Source organism: Eschrichtius robustus, chromosome 13 (assembly GCF_028021215.1).
Source record: "Eschrichtius robustus isolate mEscRob2 chromosome 13, mEscRob2.pri, whole genome shotgun sequence".
Taxonomy (NCBI): Eukaryota; Metazoa; Chordata; class Mammalia; order Artiodactyla; family Eschrichtiidae; genus Eschrichtius; species Eschrichtius robustus.
The window spans coordinates 35,217,594-35,240,917 of NC_090836.1; the positions used below are offsets into that span (position 1 = coordinate 35,217,594).

The 23,324-nt window shown below is 37.0% G+C and overlaps 1 protein-coding gene across 6 annotated transcripts in view; it reads left to right on the forward strand.

Moving 5' to 3' along the window:
• Positions 1 to 23,324, forward strand: part of PPHLN1 (periphilin 1) — a 152,174-nt gene that overhangs the window by 151 nt on the left and 128,699 nt on the right. For 2 of the 6 annotated variants that reach the window (XM_068560059.1, XM_068560063.1), the window contains exons 1-2: positions 679 to 831; positions 12,418 to 12,509. In XM_068560059.1, coding sequence (XP_068416160.1) covers positions 792 to 831; positions 12,418 to 12,509 — 132 coding nt within the window. In that variant the 5' untranslated portion in view covers positions 679 to 791. Of the gene's footprint in view, positions 1 to 666; positions 832 to 12,417; positions 12,510 to 23,324 lie in introns of those variants that run through there. The other 4 variants (XM_068560062.1, XM_068560065.1, XM_068560064.1 and 1 more) reach the window with 3 other exon arrangements.

Here is a 23,324-nt window from a genome sequence, read left to right on the forward strand (position 1 = left end):
GCGCGGGCGGGCGGGCCTTTCCGCGGCGGAACCTGGAGTCTCCCGCTGCATTTGAATCGTGCAACGATTCTGCTCCTGCGGTTGAGGGTGGAGAGACGCAGCGGAGTTTGGAATAAAGGAAAGTGTTGAGTGTGTGATACAGGTTCGCTTTTCTTTAGCATCGTAATATGCAAAAAGAGGACTGAACTAGGTGACTTCAATGAGCCGAGGTCAGTTAGTAAGTCGGTAAATTTACTGAATGTGTTCGACGTACCCAGTTCGGTTATAGGCACTTCGGGAGCTACAAAAAAGTGTAAAGCGGCCTTTTTCTAGAGGATATCTCAGTCTTGTTGGGGAGACAAGGTCAACCTGGGGAGACTCGGATTCACAGAATGACTCATCCTGAATATTGGTATGGACAAATGTTAACTTTCTTGGCACCTTTTTTCTTCCTGTAAATCTGTAATGGGCACACACTGCTTTTTCCCCAAGTGGCTGTAAACAGGCCCGTCATTCCGACAGAAAAACCAGAAAATAATGCAAGGTAGTTTATACTTAACTTCTACCCACCAGCACACACAGACCAGGCCTCTAACCACTCCCTGGGAGCCTGCGTGCCAGCAGCCTGGAACTCAGAGCCTCTCCTGGAGCCTGCACAATCCATCCAGACTGAAGCCGATGTCTTCTAGAGAGACGGAAGTGCAATCCAGCCAGGGCGCAGCAGAATTTTGAGAGGCCCGAATGCCTCCGCGTCCACCAGGGGACCGCTGGGACTAATTCTCTTGGCAAACTTGTGGCCAGCCAAAACTGCCATGCTTCACATCCCTGTTATCCTTGGTTACCGTCCAAGATGTAAGCCCCTTTGGTCTTCTATGCTACACCCCCATCCCCGTGCTGCTTTGTGCTCGCTCCCTCTGCCTTGATTTAGGCTTTCACGGCTTCTCCCTACTTTTCTTCCACATTTCACCCCTCAACACAACAACTGTGCTCTCTGAAACCTTTCTTCCTTGCTTAACAAACTTTTACTTACTCAGCCTCTTTATGGAAATTTTCTTACGTCTCCTGACCCTAACTAACACTTGTTTTTTCCCTCCAGCCCTTTCAATTGAGCCCTTTCTCTTGACACCTGCGTTTGTGGGTGAGTCATGGCTCTAGCCATATGGAACTGATTTCACTTTCTTAATGCTTTTTTCTTCAGTCAGCGTCTTTGCAAAAGTTCTTTGATTTTCCTGATCCCTACCCTACCTTTTTCTGGATAATTCCTATACCTGCTAAAGATCTCAGTTTAGTCAGTTTCTCTGAGGGGTGTTCCCTGACGTCCCAGAATTAGGTACCCTTGCTGTGTGCTAAGTGCCCTCTACTTCCCTTTTAGTAGCACTTATAGGATGTATCCTGATTGCTTATCTCTTTGTCTTTGCTACTAAGGTAGGCTTTTGGGGAGGGACTGTATTTGTCTTGTTTACTTTTGTAACTCCAGTGCCTAATAGGCAGTCAAGTATTTCTTGAATCATTGCAGTTGCTGCAGATACAGCCTCAGAAGTCAGGCGGTTGATGTCATCTCCTGACTTTAAAATGTAAAAATCTTTCAAAAGACGTCAGCTGCTACTCAGCTGCAGCTGATTGTGGCTGTGTGACTGTGTGATCCCAGCGTTGCCAGAGTGTCCAGTTTTTTCAAGGAAAGTTGGAAATATAGTTTCTTAAAGGGTTATCTTCCAGTTTTTAAGTGTGGTCAATGGACTAAAGTTTTATTAAAAAAAAAGAAACCTGGGCCAAAGATAAGTCACACGTGGCTTCGCAGTCATTGTTATGGAATCTTTTCTAAGTGTTGTAGGGTTCAGAAATGGGCTTTCTGGAGAATAATAGATTTTGAACTGGGCCTCTATGGATGTTTGGAAGTTGAGTGAGAGAACGGAAAGAGGTATTCCGGTTTGGGAAATAAGACAGCTCCAGGGTAGTGTTTGTTACTTTGTGACACAGTGAGGAGGAAGGCATGAATGATCCTTTCCGAGAGAACAGAAGTTTAGGTGAGATGGTAGAAGGGGGCATGTAAAGGGCAGAGATGTTTGGATTTGTTACAGTTAATTAATAAACTATTTGGGTTCTTGATCAGGGAAACTTCAGATATGAATGACATATTAGCAAAGTTAATTGAATATCCTTTTTTAAGGGTGAAATGGAGGGTAAAAGACTGGAAGGAGGCTGACCACTAAAGACTGTAAACTCCATCCAGATGTGAAATAAGATTTAGATTTGAAAATATTACACACAAACTTTGCCTATTTGAGTAATTTCCATTACTTGATCACTTGTGATGAACAATCAAGAATCTACTACTAAGTATTTAATACTTACATAAAAGAAGTTTCCTTAAAGCAGTGAAAAGTCAAGTAACTCGTGAAACTACTAAAGAATGCAGTACTTTAACAGTACTAAGTTCTGTTGTTCGTTATGAAGCAATCAGCGATCTCCTTTCCTCTAGCCTCTTCACCTTCAGTCCTTCGTGTATACTGCCAGGTTAATGTCATTTGGAATGACATTTTCCCCCCTCACCTTATTTCTAGGTTTAAAAGCCTATAGGGAGCTCCTCCTCTAGTTTTTCACATTTTTCTTTTTTAAGTATTTAGTTGGCACGTATCTTTATTTTTTTAAAATTTATTTGTTTTATTTATTTTTGGCTGCGTTGGGTCTGTTGCGCGGGCTTTCTCTAGTTGCAGTGAGCGGGGGCTACTCTTCATTGTGGTGCGCGGGCTTCTCATTGTGGTGGCTTCTCTTGTTGTAGAGCACGGGCTTTAGGCACACGGGTTTCAGTAGTTGTAGCACGCAAGCTCAGTAGTTGTGGCACACGGGCTTAGTTGCTCCGCGGCATGTGGGATCTTCCCGGACCAGGGCTCAAACCCGTGTCCCCTGCGTTGGCAGGCGGATTCTTAACCACTGCGCCACCAGGCAAGTCCCTGTTTTTTTTGCTTTGTTGTGCCATTTAATGCCCTTGAATTTTGTTTTCTCTGTCCTTGCCTGTTTGCTTTGTGAAGCAAGGTGATATGGTGGAAAGGGCTTGGTTTTTAAAGTCATACAGGCCTGAGTCTGATTCCAGGCTCCGTATGCCTCTGAGGTTTGAGATTTTCAGAGCCTCTGTGTTTTTTTTTCTGGAATGGGAGGGATAATATCTCCTTCAGGGGAGGAAATGAAAGCTTGTTGAATACCTATGCAGGCTCATTTCCCACTCCTTTGCAATGCCAGTCTTCTGCCCTGGTCGTTTGTATCTTTCTCATGGACGTTTTATCTTCCCCAATTCCTTTCTGTTTTCTTGGATTCTACCATTGACTGTTGTTCATCCACATTTAAGCACTCTCTCAAGATTAAATTTTCTTGGCTTTTTTTTAAGTATCATTGCCTGCATTTATCTCTCCCTGGGCACTGAACAATGATTAATTCCTGTGGATTCTTTATTTTGACCATTTTAATTGACATCCAATGTTATTTTTTTTTCTTCACAGACTTTATATTCTAAAATTCATTTTTGTTTTAGATGTCTGGAATTTTAAACATTTTCAAGTAGAAGTAGTATTATGTAATTTTTAGGTTCAAGTCAACACTTAAAAACTTCTTGTTTTAATTTAGGATATCAGGAATACGTTTACCTTGCTTTAACATCAATGGATCTCATCCTAAGATAAGTTTAAGATTTAAAAAAAATGTCCCAGGCAACTGTATAGGGATTTCAGAGAACAAGACCTAGGCATTAGTATTTTTTTTAAAGCTCTTTAGATGATTCTAATATGCAGACAGGGTTGAGAATCACTGCTTTAGGTGCTAGAGCTAAAGGATTCTCATTGGTACCTTTTGCTCAGAAATGAAGTGGCATTAGTGTCATGAGAAGTGTGATAGGAGCCATAATCTAATAGTGCTCATTGGAAGTTTTCTGAGTAACCAAAAGGTACAAACTAATATTTAGGTTCTTCAGAATGGCTCACGTAGTGGTCATATGAATAATATATTTATTTGATCAATATTTAATAAGTACCTTTACTGTGCTAAGCAACAGGAGTGAGAAAGGTACACATTCATTGCCTTTGCAGTGGTGTTTAGTTTGGGAGGGAGGAGAGGAAGGAAAGTAAATTGAATATAATGTTACATAGCACTAGTATAGCAGGGCGCTTTAAGGGGCCCAAAGGAGGAACAATTTATTCTTTCTGGAGAATATAAGAAAAGTTTACATTTGAGCTGAACCCTGAAGGAAGAGTAGAGGGTGAAGGCAAATAAGTAGAAGAAAGATATTCTAGGCAGGAGAAAAGCATGCCATGATATGGTGGTGAGAAATAGTGGCACACTTGCAGAACAAGATGTAGTTTATTATGTCTGGAGGTTCTGGAGGCTGTTGGGGAATTGGTAGGAGGTGAAGCTGGAATGGTAGGAGCAAGGTCATAAATAAGCTTTTTCAAGTTTAGGCTGAGACTTCATTCTTTAGGATATGGGGAATAACTGAGAGATTTTAAAATAAGGTGTCTTATCAGAATGAACACTCTGGCTACAGTTTGCTGAGTGGAAGAGGTGACATCAGAAGCAAGGAGACCAGTGTTTTACTGTTAGGGAGTCCAATGGCTAGATTAAGAGCATATGAACAAAGACAGTGGTAGCTGGGTTAGGGAAGTGGAGATACATGTGCCTTATATATTGAGGTGGTAGATAAAACTGGATTTAGTTATTTAGATATGAAAAGTTTTGGGTCTTGTGTGACTCAGGTTTCTGATTTGGGCCTTTGGGTATCTGATATAGTGCCATTGACCAAAATGAGGAAGACAGGAGATAAAGCAGTTTTCTGAGAAGTGTGAAGAGTTGTTCTGGCATATGAAGTTGGAGGTGCTGTGAGATACCCTCTTGAAAGGAAGTGGAGACGTGGGAATCATTTATCCAGAGGGGGCATGTTACCAGCTTTAATAGATTTACTCCATGAATACTGAGCACATACATTGTGCAAACTATTCTAGGTGCTTAATATTAATCAGTGAACAATGTAGAGATCCAGTTCACATTCCTAGTAGCAAGGGACCAATAATATACATCAAAGTTATATAGTATCTTAGATGATTAGTGCTGTGGAAAAAACAGCAAGATTAGGGGGATCTGGTAGAAAAATGACTTTAAGAAGACATTGGAGGTGACATTGAAATGTTAACCATGCAGATACTTGGAGACAAGCATCCTGGGTGGGGAATTGCCAGTGCGAAGGCCTATGGCTCATCTAAAGCATGAGGTCAAATGTGACCTAATTCCTAACCATGGTTAGCTATCAAAATAGTTACTGAATGAATATAAAGAGTGAAAGGAATGCATTTGGGAAGGAGGGAAAGCTATTTATCCTGAGTGTATTTAATACTGGAAGCTGGCTAGAGCAATGTGCAGAGTTTCTCTGTAGTCTAAGCTGCTACTATAACCTTATAGATAAAATGAAAAGCAGATCTTTCTCTGCTGCCTTGCCTGTGGATTCAAAGCGTGAATAGTTTTACAGAAGGATATTGCCTGTGACTTTCTGGTTTCTCAATTTCCAGGCTACTCTTACCGAGACTTCAAGTCCTCCCTGTCATCTTCGCCCTCAGTTGAAGCTAACATGACAGTGGTTGGGTAGCTCAATGGAATGCTCTAAGAAAGCTTATTTCTTCCTGCACGTAAATATACCATGATGGTATATTAAACGTACTCTATTGAATATGGCATAAGAGAATGAGATTTTTATAATCTATGACCAGTTATTAGCAAACTTCTAAATGAAGCCTACATTCCCCACACTGAATTCTAATTCTGTTCTCTGCTTAATTGTCATGTAGAGGGTCCTTCCGTTTTTCAGTTGTATTCAGTTTTCATACGGTGTTGGATCAGAGAACTTTACTGGAGTACTTCTGATACTCCCCTAATGGGAGATTAGTGAAGTGATGACAGGGTAAGTAACATGATCACTTCACTGGGAGTCAGAGCACCTTTGTTTGTTTGTTTGTTTATTTATTTATTGTTGTGTTGGGTCTTTGTTTCTGTGCGAGGGCTTTCTCTAGTTGCGGCAAGCGGGGGCCGCTCTTCATCGCGGTGCGCGGGCCTCTCACTATCGCGGCCTCTCTTGTTGCGGAGCACAGGCTCCAGACGCGCAGGCTCAGTAGTTGTGACTCACGGGCCTAGTTGCTCCGCGGCACGTGGGATCTTCCCAGACCAGGGCTCGAAGCCGTGTCCCCTGCATTGGCAGGCAGATTCTCAACCACTGCGTCACCAGGGAAGCCCCACCTTGGTTTAAATTTAGCTGACTGGCTTCAGTTGCAGAACGGGTCAATAGCCTAAATCTGGATAATGTCATAAACATGTGCCGCTAATCAGAAGGTTGCTGTACTCATAAGTTATTTTAAAATCCTTTGAAAGTTACAAAAATGATTCTTTGAATTCAAGGTGATATTAGCATATTCTTCCCTTATTATCCTATAGTACCTTCGTTATATCCTCCTGCTCTAATACCTTTTCCCTTTTCTGTTGTTTTAATTAAAGATCTGGCTTAAAGCCAATCTTCTTTACAGCCCAATGTTCTTTCTTTTGTATGTAATCATCAAACTGTGTCTTCTGTTTTGTTCTACTAACAGTACAGGGTTGCATATGGAATCGTCTATTTATACTACTGCCTTCCCCAATTATATAGGCTTCTTTTTTTAAAATTAATTTTTATTGGAGTATACTTGCTTTACAATGCTGTGTTAGTTTCTACTATACAGCAAAAGTGAATCAGCTATACGTATACATACATCCCCTCTTTTTTGGATTTCCTTCCCATTTCGGAAGGAAGCACCACAGAGCATTGAATAGAGTTCCCTGTGCTATACAGTAGGTTCCCATTAGTTATCTATTTAATACATAGTATCAGTAGTGTATATATGTCAATCCCAATCTCCCAATTCATCCCACACCCCCCTTCCCCCTTGGTAGTGTAGGTTTCTTAAAGATAAAAGAAGTTTAATAATTTGGCATGGGCCTCACCAGTGATGTTTGATTTTTTGCGGCGTTCTCTACTAGTAGGTGCTAATTATTTTGCTACACTAAGCTCTATTTAATTTCACCATTACATTGTGTTCTACTATTTTTATGTTCTTATTCTGAAAATACGCAGTAATTTAGATAACAATAAAGCATTATATTCTGATATTGCTGTTTTGTAAAAGCAATAGGTATGGTAAGAGTACATTTAAAAACTGAATACCTGCAGGTTCTGTAAAGATATTAATATTTCAGTATACTCACTAGTAAGAGATAACTTAAAAAATGAAATAATTGATTATGAGATTACTTTATAGCCTAATGTTTCTATTTAATCATTGTAATATAGACATGTAAGCAATTTATTTGTTATTTGTAAAGGAAACTAACTTCCTTTTATAAAATTATTCCTATACTTACAGTAATTGAAATTTTAAATTAAGATCTTTAAAAATTGTCAACTTTTTAAGGTAAAGAAAATTTACCTTATTTACTAAACATTTTTGCTTGAAACTGTGATTTCTGTAGCTCCGGGTAAGGTGAATACTCCATTGGGGCATCATCAGGTATGAAGTCAAATATGCAAAGTTGTCATAGGATTAACTATAGGAATTGAAATTTTGGTAACAGTAGTGTAATATCTTGCTGTTCTGTGGATGCTCTCTGTTTCTAGTAGAAATTAAGTTCAAAATACAGATTGATGCCTTACAGAAGTGATTGTTACATTCAGCAAAGTCAGCTGGGAGTTTGGTGCCAGATAAATTCACGTTAAAAAAAATTTTTTTAATTGTAAAATATACATAAAATTTTCCTTTTTAACCATTTAAGCATACAATTCAGTGGTGTTAAGTATTTACATTCACATTGTTGTGCAACCATCACCACCACCCAATGCTTTTCATCTTCCCAAACTGAAACAACATACCTATTAAACAATGACTCCCCATCAGATAAATTTGCTTTTATTTAGGTTTTTTCTCTGTCTCTGGATTTTAACTCTGATTCATTTGCTTACATTTAGCTCTTCCACAAATGAATTTAATTGGTCTCTTGTCTCTTGATGATGTATATTCTAGACAGTGCTATTTTGACTTTCTGTATGATTATGTTTCTGTTTTTTGCCTTGTTCTAGCTGCTTTGTTTCCAATTGCTAGGTTTTCATCAAAATTAAATACTTTTACTTAGCTGCTTTTTTTTTTTTTAGCTTCTGTAAGCTGTGGATTTATTAATTAAAGTAGAAATACTGTGAGGTAATTGCAATAAAATTTTTGTTATTTGTCTTCCAAACTGCCAAGCAGAAAAAGGCAACTAGATCAGGAGTGACCTATAAATTTAAGACTATAAATACAGTCTTATTTCTGCACTCAGCAGGTGAGGCACTTCTCAAAATTTCTGTAAAGCAATTAGGTGAGCCTAGTCTTTCTAGTAGACCCACTCCTCTATCCTTTGAATTTCATGTAAAGTGGTAGGTAGGGCTACAGGCTTGAGTAGATTTAGAGTCACTTTTTTTTTTTAAACGTAAGAATATTTGAAATATTTGGAATTTCCATCGTTAATCGTACATGCCCTTTTTGTTTTTTTAATTTTACCTAAGCCTGCTCAGTGTACTTTGTATATTTTCAGAGAAAGTCATTAAAAGTTCTCCATCAAACTTATACCTAATAAGTTTGGTGTTCTTTGATGAGTCAATGATCACTGGCTTGATATTGGGATTACTTTTGAACATGGGACCATTTATTGCCAAAATAAAACTGTAGGGTTTTCCAGGCTGAGGATGCCAGATTTTCTTTCAATATGTGAGGTATTTTAAAGCTAGTGTTTTTAATATTCTAGGTAAAAATGACTTAAACATCTAGTGCAATCCTTTCAGAGAAAGGATAAGAGTTATGCCCTGTCCAGCTCTCAACTGGCAAAGTTAGGACTAGAAGTCTTCTTGATGTAATTTTGTTGTTCTTACGAAACTTGAGTGGCCTCTGGTGGTCAAAATAATATCTTCTATTTTCAAAGGTGTGTTTGAAGGGAGTCTTGCTTATTAAGGCGCATAATTTTTTATTTTGAGAGTTTTATTTATACAAATAATGAAGGTTTAGTTATTTTTCTCCATTCATACATACAGACACAAATCCTTATGTCTGTATTTTCCCCCCCACCTGCAGGAGATTGTTGAAAACTTTAAATTTGATTCCTGAAAAGACTCAAGTAAGTGGTATAGTAATTATTCATACATTCTTTGTGGGCAGCCAGTAGATTTCAGTATTTTATTGCTGTATCTAGTTAAGAAACTATATAGGATTTCTTTAGAACTCTTGTAGTTTATTTTTGTTTCACATTAATTACAAAATCTTACTTTTCCTTATGTTCTCCTTTAGTTCATTAATTTATAGTCATAATTTTTGCCATCAACTGACACGTTATACTTATTGAATGATTTTCAGGACCTTTAAAAACAGTTTCTTATTTTTATAATAGATAATAAGATGTATAAAACATGCGGTGAAAATATTTACCTTCCTATACTCCAGCCACCCCCTTTTTCCCAGAGGCAGGCATGGTTATGTTCTCTTGCTTATACTCCCAGAAGTGGTCTGTGCAAAAGCATATATGTATTCATATCTTGCCTTTTTACTTCCAAAGCGTCAGCATACTCTACATGTTAGACTGCCCTTTGCTCTTTTTTACTTAGCAGTGTATCTTGGCAATCTTTCTATATTGTTATATATGGGATTACTTTCTTTGAAATGGTTTGCATAGAATTCCTTTATATGAATGTACAACACTGTATTTAACCTGTACCCTCCTGAAGGACATTTTAGGTTGCTTTCAGTCTTTGCCATGCACATGTACAAGTATATGTAGAAGTGGAATTGCCAGGTTAAAGCATATGTGCATTTAACATTTTCAATAGATATTGTCAAATTGTTCCCAGTCTGTTCCAAATTATACTTCCTCCATTAATTATGAGTGTTGCTTTCCTTACTCTCATCAAAACAGTTTGCTTTCTTCAGAGCTTTGGGTACTCCATTATAGTTTTAGTTTTCATCTTCTTTATTTTGAAGAAAGGTGGGCATGTTTTCAAAAGATTGAGCCATTGTGTTTCCTTTTTTGTAAACAGTCTTCATATCATATGTCTATTTTTCTTTTGGGTTGTTGATTTTTTCCTGTGATTTGATTTCAGTTTGTTGCTGTTACTATTTCTGTGTATTGTATCTTAAGTAGTATAAAACGTAACTCATTCTTTAGACTGAAACCCTTTTACTGAAACCTGGATTCAGTAAAGGTAGGTGAGGAGAAGCAATGTTGACTATTTCTTTTCCATGTTGACTATTTCTTTTCCTTTTAAGCTTCCATCAGTTCTTCTACCTAAAAGACTGGTTACTTTGAAATAACACTGTTAATGATGTCTGATTGTAGAGTTAGAATTCAGGTTGATTTATGCATAATGTTAAAAGCTAATTTGTAACTTAAATTAACATTTCGCTAGGCATCTTTGGTTAGTTAGTTCATTTTATTTGGTCTGATTGTATTAGAAAGTATTATAGGTTTGTTTGTACAGAGAAAATTAAGATTGATTTTACTATGATAGTGTTAAAAAAGTATTGCTCTCATCTTCCAGTCTTTGTTTTTTCCTTAGCCTAAACTAACCTAAACTATTACAGTTCTGTGCTGCCAAAATGGAGTGTCTATTTCTTTTTCTTCCCCCTTAGTAGTACATCAGAAAGAACCACCAAAAATCTCTTGATATATGGCTTCTCTGAAATATTTTTCATCTTCACTGACCTGTGGACTGTGTATGTGGACTTGTTGCCTTATTTTCTATGTACTAAAAGGCCATAACTTGGTACCTGTTCCATTTTCACTTCTCGCTCATGATCATCCTTCTACGCATCAGGATGGTTCACAGTTCTAACCTGCTCCATGATTACTTCACCCTCCCCCAGTTCTGCCCTGTTAACCATTTGTAATCTACTCCAGGGCTTGTCAAGCTGTTCCCTGTGGGCCACCTGCCTGGTTTTGTAAATAAAATGTTTTTGGAACACGGCCACACCCATACATTTATATATATTGCCTATGACTGTTGTCATTTATACTACCAGAATTGAGTAGTTGTGACAGAGACCTGTGATCTGCAGGGCCAAAATATTTGCCTGGTCCGTTAAAAAAACATTTGCCAACCCCTCAATTACTGTATCACCATTTCCTGTAAATGACCTTTGGGCTGTTTTCCTGTACCCTATTCTCATCTTCTGTCTTATTTGCCTTGTTTACCTGTTCACAGATGCTCTTTCATCTGGACTCTGTAACGCACTGCATTAGCCCTCTGCCCAGAAAATGTCAGCTCTCCATCAAAGTAGGAAGCCTCTCTCTGCATCCCAAATGGGAAAAATGCTGACAGAACTTTTAATTTCAAATTTATGAAGGTGCCTCTGCATTAAAATAAGATTATAATATTAAAAACAAAATCAAGAGTGGTTTGTCTCAGGGTTTGTTGAGTGTGTTTTGTGGGTTTTTTTTTCCTATTTATTTATTTATTTTGGCTGCATTGGGTCTTTGTTGCTGCGCGCAGGCTTTCTCTAGTTGTGTTGAGTGGGGCTACTCTTCGTTGTGGTGCACGGCCTCATTGCGGTGGCTTCTCTTGTTGCGGAGCAGAGGCTCTAGGTGCGTGGGCTTCAGTAGTTGCGGCATGTGGGCTCAGTAGTTGCGGCACACGGTCCCTAGAGCGCAGGTTCAGTAGTTGCGGAGCTTGGGCTCTGGGGCACGTGGGCTTCAGTAGTTGTGGCTCGCGAGCTCTAGAGCGCAGGCTTAGTAGTTGTGGCGCATGGGCTTAGTTGCTCTGTGGCGCGTGGGATCTTCCCGGACCAGAGCTTGAACTCGTGTCCCCTGCATTGGCAGGTGGATTCTCAACCACTCCGCCACCAGGGAAGTCCTGTTGAGTGTGTTTTTACAGGGTTGTTTATTTAGTATTTTTTTCAGTTAAAACCACTTCATTGGACATAGACAGTAAGCTCCAAGGATGTAGAAAAGCTGAAACTACTGTTGTACACACCATCCAGCTTTGCTTATTAGCCTTTTACACTGTTCATTAAAATGAATCTTTTCTAATTTTTACTCTATGAGAATGAAAAATCTGTGGTCTTATGGATCTTCCCACAGTTGATGAGAATAAGGTCTTTGAAGCTTTTAAACAGCCTTGGAAATAGAAGGAAGGTGGGGCTTTCTATTACTTTTTTTTTTTTTAAGAAAATTTCAAAATTGTTTTGAAGAATTGCCATAATCATTGTTTTTTCCTTTCGGTCACTTACATTTTTTTTTTTCCCTTAAGTATCTCTGGAAAATATCTGTATTAGAATGTAATATTTACTTTTTCATTTTCTTCTTTACTATTTCATAGTAACATAAAACCCATTATTCTTTGATTTCTTTTTTTTTATTCTTTAGTGGCTTACAGAAGAGATGAAATGTGGTCTGAGGGACGATATGACTATGAAAGACCTCCAAGAGAAAGAGTACCTCCTCGAAGTCACCCCAGTGTAAGTTGTTCTTACCTGTAGAATAATTCAGAACCAAGTGTCCAAGTGAATTTTGTCTACCAAAAGCTAGTTGAAATGTAGATAGATCAAGCTTATCTTTTAAAAGTCAAAAGTTTGAAAATGAAAGGCAACATTTTATTTATGTAGAAAATCTGTATTTTATATTTCTTGCTTAAATGTCTAAAAGGGAGGATTTATACTTAACTTGTGAAGAAAATTTAAGGATTGATAAAGCTCAGACCATCAGTTAACAAAGAAATATTTGAGCACCTGCTACTACTATTGGCTGTCACCTGTTTTTCTATATTCCTAAAAATGTTGGCAAATTGGATATGTGAAATTCTAAAGTAGGGGGAGGTAGGCAGTTTCTGGTATGCTGTTCTACTGCTTGTCTCTTTGTTGCTCTGGGAATTGATAATTTTGAACCAGTCCTTTTCTTTTCTAAAGGAGCTTGCTGTTTTGCTTATTATTGTATTCCCAGCACTGTGTTTAGTACCTGGCACATAGTAGGAGCTTACTGTTTATTGAATGGGTGTATGCTCTCTTTCTCTCCTCAAAATCCTCTATAGAGACCCAAGGGAGGGTTTGGGTAAGGTCAAGAAGCTGTCAATCTTAAACTTTTGCTTAGGCCCATTCTAAGCACCAAGGGATTGGGCTCATTGTGATGGTATATGGGTATATTATGGATTCACTATACACTATCAAAGGGCACAAATATTAGTTTATATGTTAGTTATTTTTTGTATATGTTGTAAGTAAATCCTACAACCCACTTAGATGGGTGATATCATCTTCATGGTTGTCATTTGGCCTAGGTTACAGCTTAGCTTGGGGTTGATCTAAAATGAATTAAGATGGAAAAAATGAAGAGGCCTCCCATATTTCAGAAGGGGCGGACTTAATTATTACAAAATGTCATTTCTTTCCAGGTTAATTAATAGTCTTGATGTTTCTAATCAAAATCTCAATTTAAAAATTTTTTCAGCTTGATAGAATTATTTTATAGTTTACCTAGAACAAAAAAGTGATAGATAAACAAGATGTAGGACTAACACAGGGATGGGAAAAGGGATGAATTTTTTTAAAATTATTTTTTTAGGTCCCTTACCCTCCCATGGATATATCCTATTAGAAATTTGGGATACTTAAAAGAATTTTCTGTGTGGTTATGCCATTAACTGAATATATAGTTGGGTTTGTTTTACCTTTGTTTTTTTTTTTAAAGATATCATCCACCTCCCCACAACTGTTTTTTTTTTAGACTTTCTTTTTTTTTTTTTTTTTTAAGTATTTGTTTATTTATTTATTTATGGCTGTGTTGGGTCTTCGTTTCTGTGCGAAGGTTTTCCCTAGTTGTGGCAAGCAGGGACCACTCGTCATCGCGGTGCGCGGGCCTCTCACTATCGTGGCCTCTCTTGTTGCGGAGCACAGGCTCCAGACGCGCAGGCTCAGTAATTGTGGCTCATGGGCCCAGCTGCTCCGCGGCACGTGGGATCTTCCCAGACCAGGGCTCGAACCCGTGTCCCCTGCATTGGCAGGCAGACTCTCAACCACTGCGCCACCAGGGAAGCCCCTACCTTTTTTTTTAATTAATTAATTTTTTTGTTTTTATTTTTGGCTGTATTGGGTCTTCATTGCTGTGTGCGGGCTTTCTCTAGTTGCAGCAAGCGGGGGCTACTCTTTGTTGAGGTACGTGGGCTTCTCATTGTCGTGGCTTCTCTTGTTGCAGAGCATGGGCTCTAGGCACGCAGGCTTCAGTAGTTGTGGCACCTGGGCTCAAGTGGCTCACGGGCTCTAGAGTGCAGGCTCAGTAGTTGTGGTGCACGGGCTTAGTTGCTCTGCGACATGTGCGATCTTCCTGGGCCAGGGATCGAACCCGTGTCCCCTGCATTGGCAGACGGATTCTTAACCACTGCCCCACCAGGGAAGCCGTGCTTTGTTTTTGATTTTGGGGGTTTGCCTTTTTTTTTTCTTTTCTAATTAGTTTTTTTTTTTTTTTAATGTAACACTTTTACATGGCTCCAAATTATAAAATAAGGTAATTTAGAGAGGGGATGACTTACTTTAAATGGAAATTTATTGTAACTATCTATTTAACTAGTACCTACCTACTGTAAGTGAGGTATATATCAACTTCCTAATCTTCAAAACAATTCTGAGTGTTGAATGGTACATTTCTAGAATGTAGTAGAGTGTTTTAGAAGCCTTATAACGTAGACAGAGATTTATATACAGAAATATAATTTCAGAGAACAGTGGGAAATACTCACGATAAAATCATGGGGAAAGTTATGATGTAAAACTTTTAAGACACCATTCTGCATTATGTGTGCATGCTCTGTTATATGATAGAACACACTGCAGTGGGAGTTGGCTTAAAGAGCTGTTAAAACTGGAAGCTGAGGGACCTGCCCAGAGGCTATTGCTTATCAAGGAAGCTGGCTTAAATATGCTGGGGAGGAGTGAGTTTTAAGATGGGAATAATCAGTTTATCAGTGTCATAAAGACCAATAAGTAGGGCCCTCTCTATCTCTAGTAAGGTCATTGTCTGTGTGAGAATGGATTTGAGAAAGCTCATATCTAACAGCCTTTTTCTCTCAAGTAAGAGGTGGCAAGATCATCTATTGAAAGTGGAGGAGGTAGAGGGAGACTTGAGGCCATTGAAGTTTGGCGTAGCCATTGTAGGTATCTCCTGACTAGATATGTTTAAAAAGACTGTTGCTGAGGGGCTGTAAGCTTATGTACCTTAAATTTTATAGGGGCACCAATCTGCAGGATTGTGTGCTTTATTATCTAAGTAGCCCAGGTTGGGAGTAGAGAAAGCAAGTTGTATTGATTTAAGATTCCAAGATGAATGGTGGACCCAGGGAGATAAGGATATTGAAGAATTATTGAGGTGATATGTGGAATGGGCTGATTAGGAAAGGGAATAAGGCTATGAGAGGGACAATGGATTGAAAGAAGTAAGGGGTTGAGGGACAGGAAAGGCTTAATGAGGTTGAAGACCAGGGTATGGTGGAAAGATAAGCAATCAGTATTTTGGAATGTAGAGTTTCCAAGATGGAACAGTTCTGGGTGACTGAAGTTCAGTATATGGTGGTGGGAATGAGGGTGGGTGAAGGTTATTGGGAGTTGAGGTCAACAAAACTTTGAGGTTAGATTTTGGATCAGTAATCTAGATTAGGGGCTCTCAGTCCTCACTGTACATTACCTAGAGGGCTCTTAAATACCAATGAATGGGCCCTAGATAATTAAGTCATAATCTTTATGGATAGGATCTGGACAATAGTGTTGTTTAAAAGTTCATCAGGTGATTCCTGTATGCAGAGTTAAGAAAGTCAGATTGTAGCTGAACACTGAAGTTGCTGATGATGACGGTTGAGGTAAAGATGACAGGTGAGGGAAGTCCTCAATGAATGAGGATATTGTAGTAAAATTTAAACAAACCCAAACGTTTTCATTTTATATCTTTTTTGTGTGTGTAAAAGTGAAACAGAGGCATTTTTCCTTTGTAAAATAATTTCATCAGCGGTAAGCAGATAGGGAGATATGTTTTTACCACAAGTGCCCTTAAAATCAGACTGGATATACTCAACTGTAAGTGCCTAAAGGTAAATCTCACTTCCTTAAGTTCTCTGGCTACTAGGTTTCTCCTAGATGGGGAAGAGCCCAGACTGCTTTTCTCCTTCTGGAGCATGGAATGTGCCCAGAACTTGTCCAAGTTCATTCCTCTGGTCTTTCTTCTTTTAATTCCATTAGATTGGTCTCTCCATCCCCCACAGTCAACTTCTATTACTTTATAAATCCTTCTGTCTTCCCACATCCCCCCCTCCACAAGACTCAAGACACGACATTTTTTCTGGTGAACTTGGTCTTATTATGGTTAGTAATTTAAAGCCTTCCTTTCCTCTCGATATGTTATACCCCTTTGATGGCTCTTGGAAAATTATCCCTTTGCTTTTTATGTTACACCTACATTTTAGTTAAAAAAGCATAGGTTCTTAACCTTTTCTGTGCCATGATCCCTTTAGCAGTGTTGTGAAGCCTATGGATCTCTTCCTAGAATAGCATTTTTAAAACTATAAAACAAAATACACAGAATTAAAGGAGACCACTTATATTTGAATATAATTATAAAACTATTAGAAACCAAATTTGTGATATAGTAATATATACTTCTTTTAGTAGGTCATTAGAAATCAAGCAAGAACTAGTGGTGGGGATTTCATTGCTGTGTTTTCAAAGGAGTGATGAGTGTAAATGATACTTTGTTGTTATAGCAACAGCTATAACATGAACATAAAAATATCTGTGATTTCTGTTAGTGGTGAAGCCACAGATACTGCTTTTGCTGTTGTGTTGTTTGTTGCCTACTTTTAGGTGAAAAAGTAATTTTTTATTCACATCTGATTTCATGGACCAACAGAATTCTTGGGTTAAAGTGTTTAAGTGACACTGGAACTAGAAATGTAAATCACTGAAGTTGTAATTCTGACTTTGGATCTAATAAAAACATAATTAAAAGTTTTAAAATATTTGCTTACAAAGCAGAGATCATCTAATGTTATTTTAAAAAGTATATTGGTGTATGATATTGATATGTACAAGAATGTTCCCAAGCAGTATTATTCATAAGAACTCCAAACTGGCAACAATCCAAGTGTCCAACAGCATGGATAAATTAATTGTGCAGTTATACAGCAATGAGAAAGAATGGACTGCTGCCATATGTAACAACATGTGTGACCCTCACAAACAATACTGGAAGAAAGAAGAGTGTGTCCTGTATGATTCCTTTTATACAAAGTTTCAAAACAGGCAGAACTAGCCAGGAAAGAAGTTAACTTTTGGGAGACAGAGGTAGTGACTGGGAGAGAGCACAGGAAGGCTTTTGCCATGCTAGGAATGTTCAGTTTCTTGATCTGGGTGGTAGTTACACAGTATGATTACCTTGTGAAAATTCATCCAGAAATACATTCACGGTTTGTACACTTTTTTATGTGGCTGTCATACCTAAATAAAACTTTACTTAAAATTTTGAAAGGACAGAATATATATTTTTTCCTAAATGTAAAACTTTAGCCAATCCTTTATAAAGTGAGAACCCACTCTCATTAGTGTCTGGGATAGACAAAGTTAATGTTCTATTTTATTTTGTATGTTTGGATTCTGTTCTCTAACAACAAACGATTTTACTGCATTTCTCTTTTTTTTTCTTACTGTTCCCCTTGTCCCATTCATTCCCAATTCTGATACATCAGAAATGTGTTTGAGAAACTATTGCTATGACATAAAGTATGACATCAAATAGGGACTCTAGAAGGTACCTACTACACTAGTATGACCTCAGTTATAAAGCAACTATTTTGTGAGCTTCTAGCTTTTGATAAACCTGGAAGGCAATTGGACACATATATTTTGGTGCTGATGTTAAATTACACTTAATTTGAGTATTGGAAAGCTTATCCTCAATATACAACTTGACAAATATATCAATTATTATTTTAGCACTTTAGAGCATTTAAAAATTACTTCTGTATCAATAATAAGTTACTCTTAAGGTGCTTCACATAAATTTTTATTTAGTCTTAAACTTGGGTAGATAAATAGGAGACTTAAGCCCAAAGAAGTATACTACACAGAATCTGCATGTAAACATACACATTCCTTTGTTGGGAGGACACTGATTATCACAGAGCATCTACATTTAACTTCTAGATGTCTGTAAGGCTTTTACTTTTAATTTTTTTATTTTATTTTTAAAAATATTTATTTATTTATTTGGCTGTGCCAGGATAAATAAAGTTGCAGCATGCGGGATCTTTAGTTGCGGCATCTTTAGTTGCGGCATGCGGGATCTTTAATTGCAGCACACAGGATTTAGTTCCGTGACCAGGAATTGAACCCAGGCCCCCTGTGTTGGGAGCGTGGAGTCTTTACCACTGGACCGCCAGGGAAGTCCCTGTAAGGTCTTTATTTTTAAAAACATGCTTTCTACTTTTTAATCTGTAATTTCTGTGAGCTTGGTTATGTGATTTTGTAGCCTTTTTCAAGTTTTGTGACAATGGCTTTTAGATACCAGTAAATTTCCAGTTGTGGAAGTCCGCCTTGTTAGCCTGATAGGGAACAGATAGGTAATGTGGAACATTTTAATGAAGTTGCAACATAAAATGTCCATTTTCCATTGGCTTATTTCAGATTTTTAGAGATGGTAAAGTTTGGAAACTAGGATCAAAACACTAGCAGCTTATATTTGGGGCACTGTAATGTAACTGGGACTGAAGCAATCCTATCTGCTTCTACCTGCCTTCTTCTTCTGTTCCTTTAACAAATGCATATTAAGTAAAAGATTTTCTAATCTTGGTAGCAGTGAGAATTGTAAAGACTGAGGGTAGTGATGAGCAGCAACATTTTTAAAAAATTTTATTTTTTGGGAGTTCCCTGGTGGTCCAGTGGTTAGGACTCGGAGCTTTCACTGTCATGGCCCGGGTTCAAACTCTGGTCGGGAAACTAAGATCCTGCAAGCCGTGTTGTGCGGCCAAAAAAACATTTTTTTAAAAAAAAATTTTTCTGTCACATATAATTAGTTTTGAGTTACATAATTAGGTTTTATAAGTAAGTAATTACGTAACAATATATTTATTTCCTTGGGTTAGTTGAATGTTTCTACTGTTCTTGTCATTGGTTATTTCCCTCTTGGAGACTCTAGCCAATCAGAAATCAATTTTTTAGTGAATTCAGAACATGAGTTTGTTAATTTCTAAGGCCTTATAGGTAATATATAGGACATATATTTGTTCCATATATTCTCATATTTAAATGTACCCAAGATAAAATCAGACATCTGTTTTTAATCCAACTTGAAATAATCAGGTCTACTTAATTTAGCAATTCAGTTGTATACATATTCCAGATACTATTGCTTAAAGTATGTTAATGTGGAAATATTCCTTTTCTTCCCACTCTTACTTCATGAAACACTTATTAAAAGTGTGCACATGCATAATTTAATTCTTTTTATGCCCCCGCAGTTTATTGTTTTACCTAGTCAGTGTTTCTGTAAATTTACCCATGTAAATAAAACTTTTTTCAGTATTTTATTATGAAAGTTTTAAAACCTGCAGCAAAGTTAAATTTTATAGTGAACATCCATTTACTCATCATTTAGATTCAACTGTTAACATTTTACTGAACTTGTTTTATCATGTCTTTATCCATCCTTCTGTCCTTTATGCATACACTTAATCCATCAAATTTTGGGGATGCATTTCAAGGTAAACTGTGGACAACAGTACACTTTACATTACCTACCTAAACATGCATATCATTACCTAAAGTGCAATGTTTTTTTTTTTTACAGTTTACTTGAAATGTGAAAATTACGTATGTGAAATACAAAATCTTAAGTGTTCATTTGCTGAGTTTTGATTTAATAATGTTCCTTTGTGTAGAGCTGCCCTAGGAGGTGTTTAATTTTTTTGGCTGACAGAATTGCATGAACTTAACTTTCTTTTTGTTGTCACTATTTCCAGAGAGATATGAGCAATTCTTGGCTACATTCTGTAATATGTCCTAATTTTCTTTTTTTTTTTTTTTTTAATTATTTTATTTCATTTATTTTTGGCTGCATTGGGTCTTCGTTGCTATGTGTGGGCTTTCTCTAGTTGTGGCGAGCAGGGGCTACTCTTCGTTGTGGTGCACAGCCTTCTCATTGCGGTGGCTTCTCTTGTGGAGCACGGGTTCTAGGCGCGCGGGCTTTAGTAGTTGTGGCACGTGGGCTCAATAGTTGTGGCTCGCGGGCTCTAGAGCGTAGGCTCAGTAGTTGTGGCGTACGGGCTTAGTTGCTCCGCGGCATGTGGGATCTTCCTGGATCAGGGCTTGAACCCATGTCCCCTGCATCGGCAGGCGGATTCTTAACCACTGTACCACCAGGGAAGTCCTGTCCTAATTTTCTGGGGCAGTTCCAGTTTCAGATATTTGACCCATTATTCCCAAAAGCCATTGAAATGACCCAGAAAAATCAATATTTCATTGAAAATTCAGTGAGTGAATTAAACCAGTAAGTGCTACTATACAGAGACATGTCATAAAACATGAGGGATCAGAGTGAGGAAACCTCAAGCTTTTGAAAGCAGAAGTCCACCAGCCTGGTGGGTAATCAAATTTTTTAGTTAGGTGTTGTACTTTTCTAGTAAAAAGCATGTGATGCCAACAGGAGCGTAAAATTGAGATAGCAAAGTGGAATGTATATTATGTACGTGGTGCTTGCTGTGTGCCAAGTACTGTTCCAGGTGCTGGGAATAGAGCAGTGGATAAGACCAAAGTTTCTGTGCCCATGAAACTTGCATTCATACTAAGTTGACTGTGTCAGGAAATAATGGCATTGAATAGTTACATGTACCATTGTACTTAGTTACTTTGTTGGTAGGTTAATGTTTTAGTTGTTTTTGACTTTTTATAAGGGTAAAAATTAAGTATATGAAAGTAAACAAAATGATGTATGAACTCCCAAGGACAAATCATTCAAATGGTAATTATCAACTCATGGTCAATCTTGTTTTGTCTATGCCTTCACCACTTTCCTCCCTCCTAGATTATTTTGAAGTAAATCCAAAACTTATTTCAAATGAAAATATTTCAGTATGTGTTCCTAAAAGATACAGATGCTTAAGGGGGTGCTTATATATTAAAAATGTTTTTGTGTTTAAATGGGTGGAAAATATATTTTAAGGACAATGGAAAATAAATGTTTTTAAAGAAATGTAATCCTCATAATTTGTACCCAGTTAGTAATGAGACTAAACATTAGTGTGGGAAATTTCATGTAATTTATATATGGAATCAAAGAAAACATCAAACTTGGTGCTTTTACTTGACTAAAATGAAAGTGTTTCTCATAACAGGTAGTTATATTAAATTGGAATTTATAGAAAATGAAGAAATAATTGGTTGTTTTGCAACAAAACACAATCACCATTTCAGATTTCAAAATTGCAAAACTAATTTGATATGTATCTTAATCTGATCAGATTTCTGTTAGCACAAGCAAACTGTGAATAGTCCATATTTCAGAAATGCAGAGAGCCTTGTGGTAGGAATTGTCTCGTCTAAAAGGTAATGACAATTACAAAAGTGTAAAAATCATAGAACTATAACTTTTCAAAAAAGTGGTTAAGTTTATATACATGTTTTTGCTTTCTACATCCTGCCAGAGTGGATAAATGATTAAGTAAAATGGGTTTTTAAATTTATCGTTTTTTTTTAATGAACTACATATACTATTTATTTTTGGTCTGACTGATCATACCATTAATACTAACTTTGGAGAAGCAAAGCCGATGGATCCATCTGCATTTTAAATAATAGAAATGTTTCCATTCCATTGAGTTTATTTTTTAATTAATTGAAAATGATCCTGTTGTCCTTAAAAACCCTGTATAACATATTCTTCATAAGTTATAATTTTGATTTCTGGTTCATGTATTATGGTGCCATTGTTTTCCAAAACATTTCTTTAAAGGAGGTTCCAAACATCAGTATCTGAAGCCTTGTGTACTTCCATTAGCATTTAGGAAGGAAAATTACATATTTATAGCTTAATGTAAGATTTGTACAAGAATTTCAAACAGTGGTGGTGTTTCCATTCAGATCTGGCTTTGTAAGTAATATAAAATACTGTTTGAACTTTCTTAATAATATAAGCTTTTGAAAGAGAGATTCTGAAATCTTTGCCTCTCATCATGGATTTTATTGGAAAGAAAAAAGTTCTTGAATGGTATATCTGGATAAGCTATGAACTCTCTGAAAACACAGTCTTGCTTTGTCACAGACTCCTACAGTCGTCTTCATTTCCTTAAATCTTTTCATAGAATGAGGGAGTTTTCTTTAAGATTAGATGCCTACAGAGCAGAGATGGTATAATGATACTTACATTTGAAGACTTTCTCAGAACATAAAGGAAATGCTAATTTCATCTTCATTGCTAGATGTAAGAACTGTCATTAGGAGATTTTTTCTTTTGCTGATTAACAAGTTTGGAATGATTATTTTCATTTGTATTATTTTGTAGAAACAATTTGTTAAATATATAACTAAATGTGACTTGGGTTTTACTTCTTTGAAAGTTTTACCATATACATTTTAAAATCCTGAAATAACTTTGTAGTAATTTGGGGGAGTTGAACACAGAAACAGGCTGCTTGGTAAGGTAATAAGCTGTCTATTAATAGAAGCGTTTAGGTGTATATGCTCACCCCACCATCCCTTCACCAAAGCATGTACAAACAAGGATATTGTGGAGTGGAATTTTATGATTTCCTGGAATTGGAGAAATCAGTGATTCTAATTTTATGTATAATAAATTTTGAATTAGAAAACGCTATAAATTGTAATGTTAATTTTGGCTTAATGCCATTTTTTTTAAAAAAGAAACTCAGTATTTGTTTAGATTTAATTGAAATCTCTGTGAAAGATAGTGTTTAGAAGAAAGAGTCAATAAATTCATTTGTGTACTATATTTTATGTAATCATACAGAATATATATTACAGTTTAATGTCTAACATACTAAAGAAGGAAACCAACTTGTATCCCCATGGAAAAAAATTAGGTAGGTCATTTTAACCGTCAAATAGATATGAACTATTGATTTTATTTTTTCCTAACACATTGACAAATTTCCTACCCATTGGGAAATTTGAATTGGATGTAATTATTTATATCTGAATAGTTGTAGTTATTAACGCTAAGAAGTAATGTAAGGAAATAGACACTTTGAGGAATTTAGTGTTTCACTTAGACTTGCAAAAATAGTAATC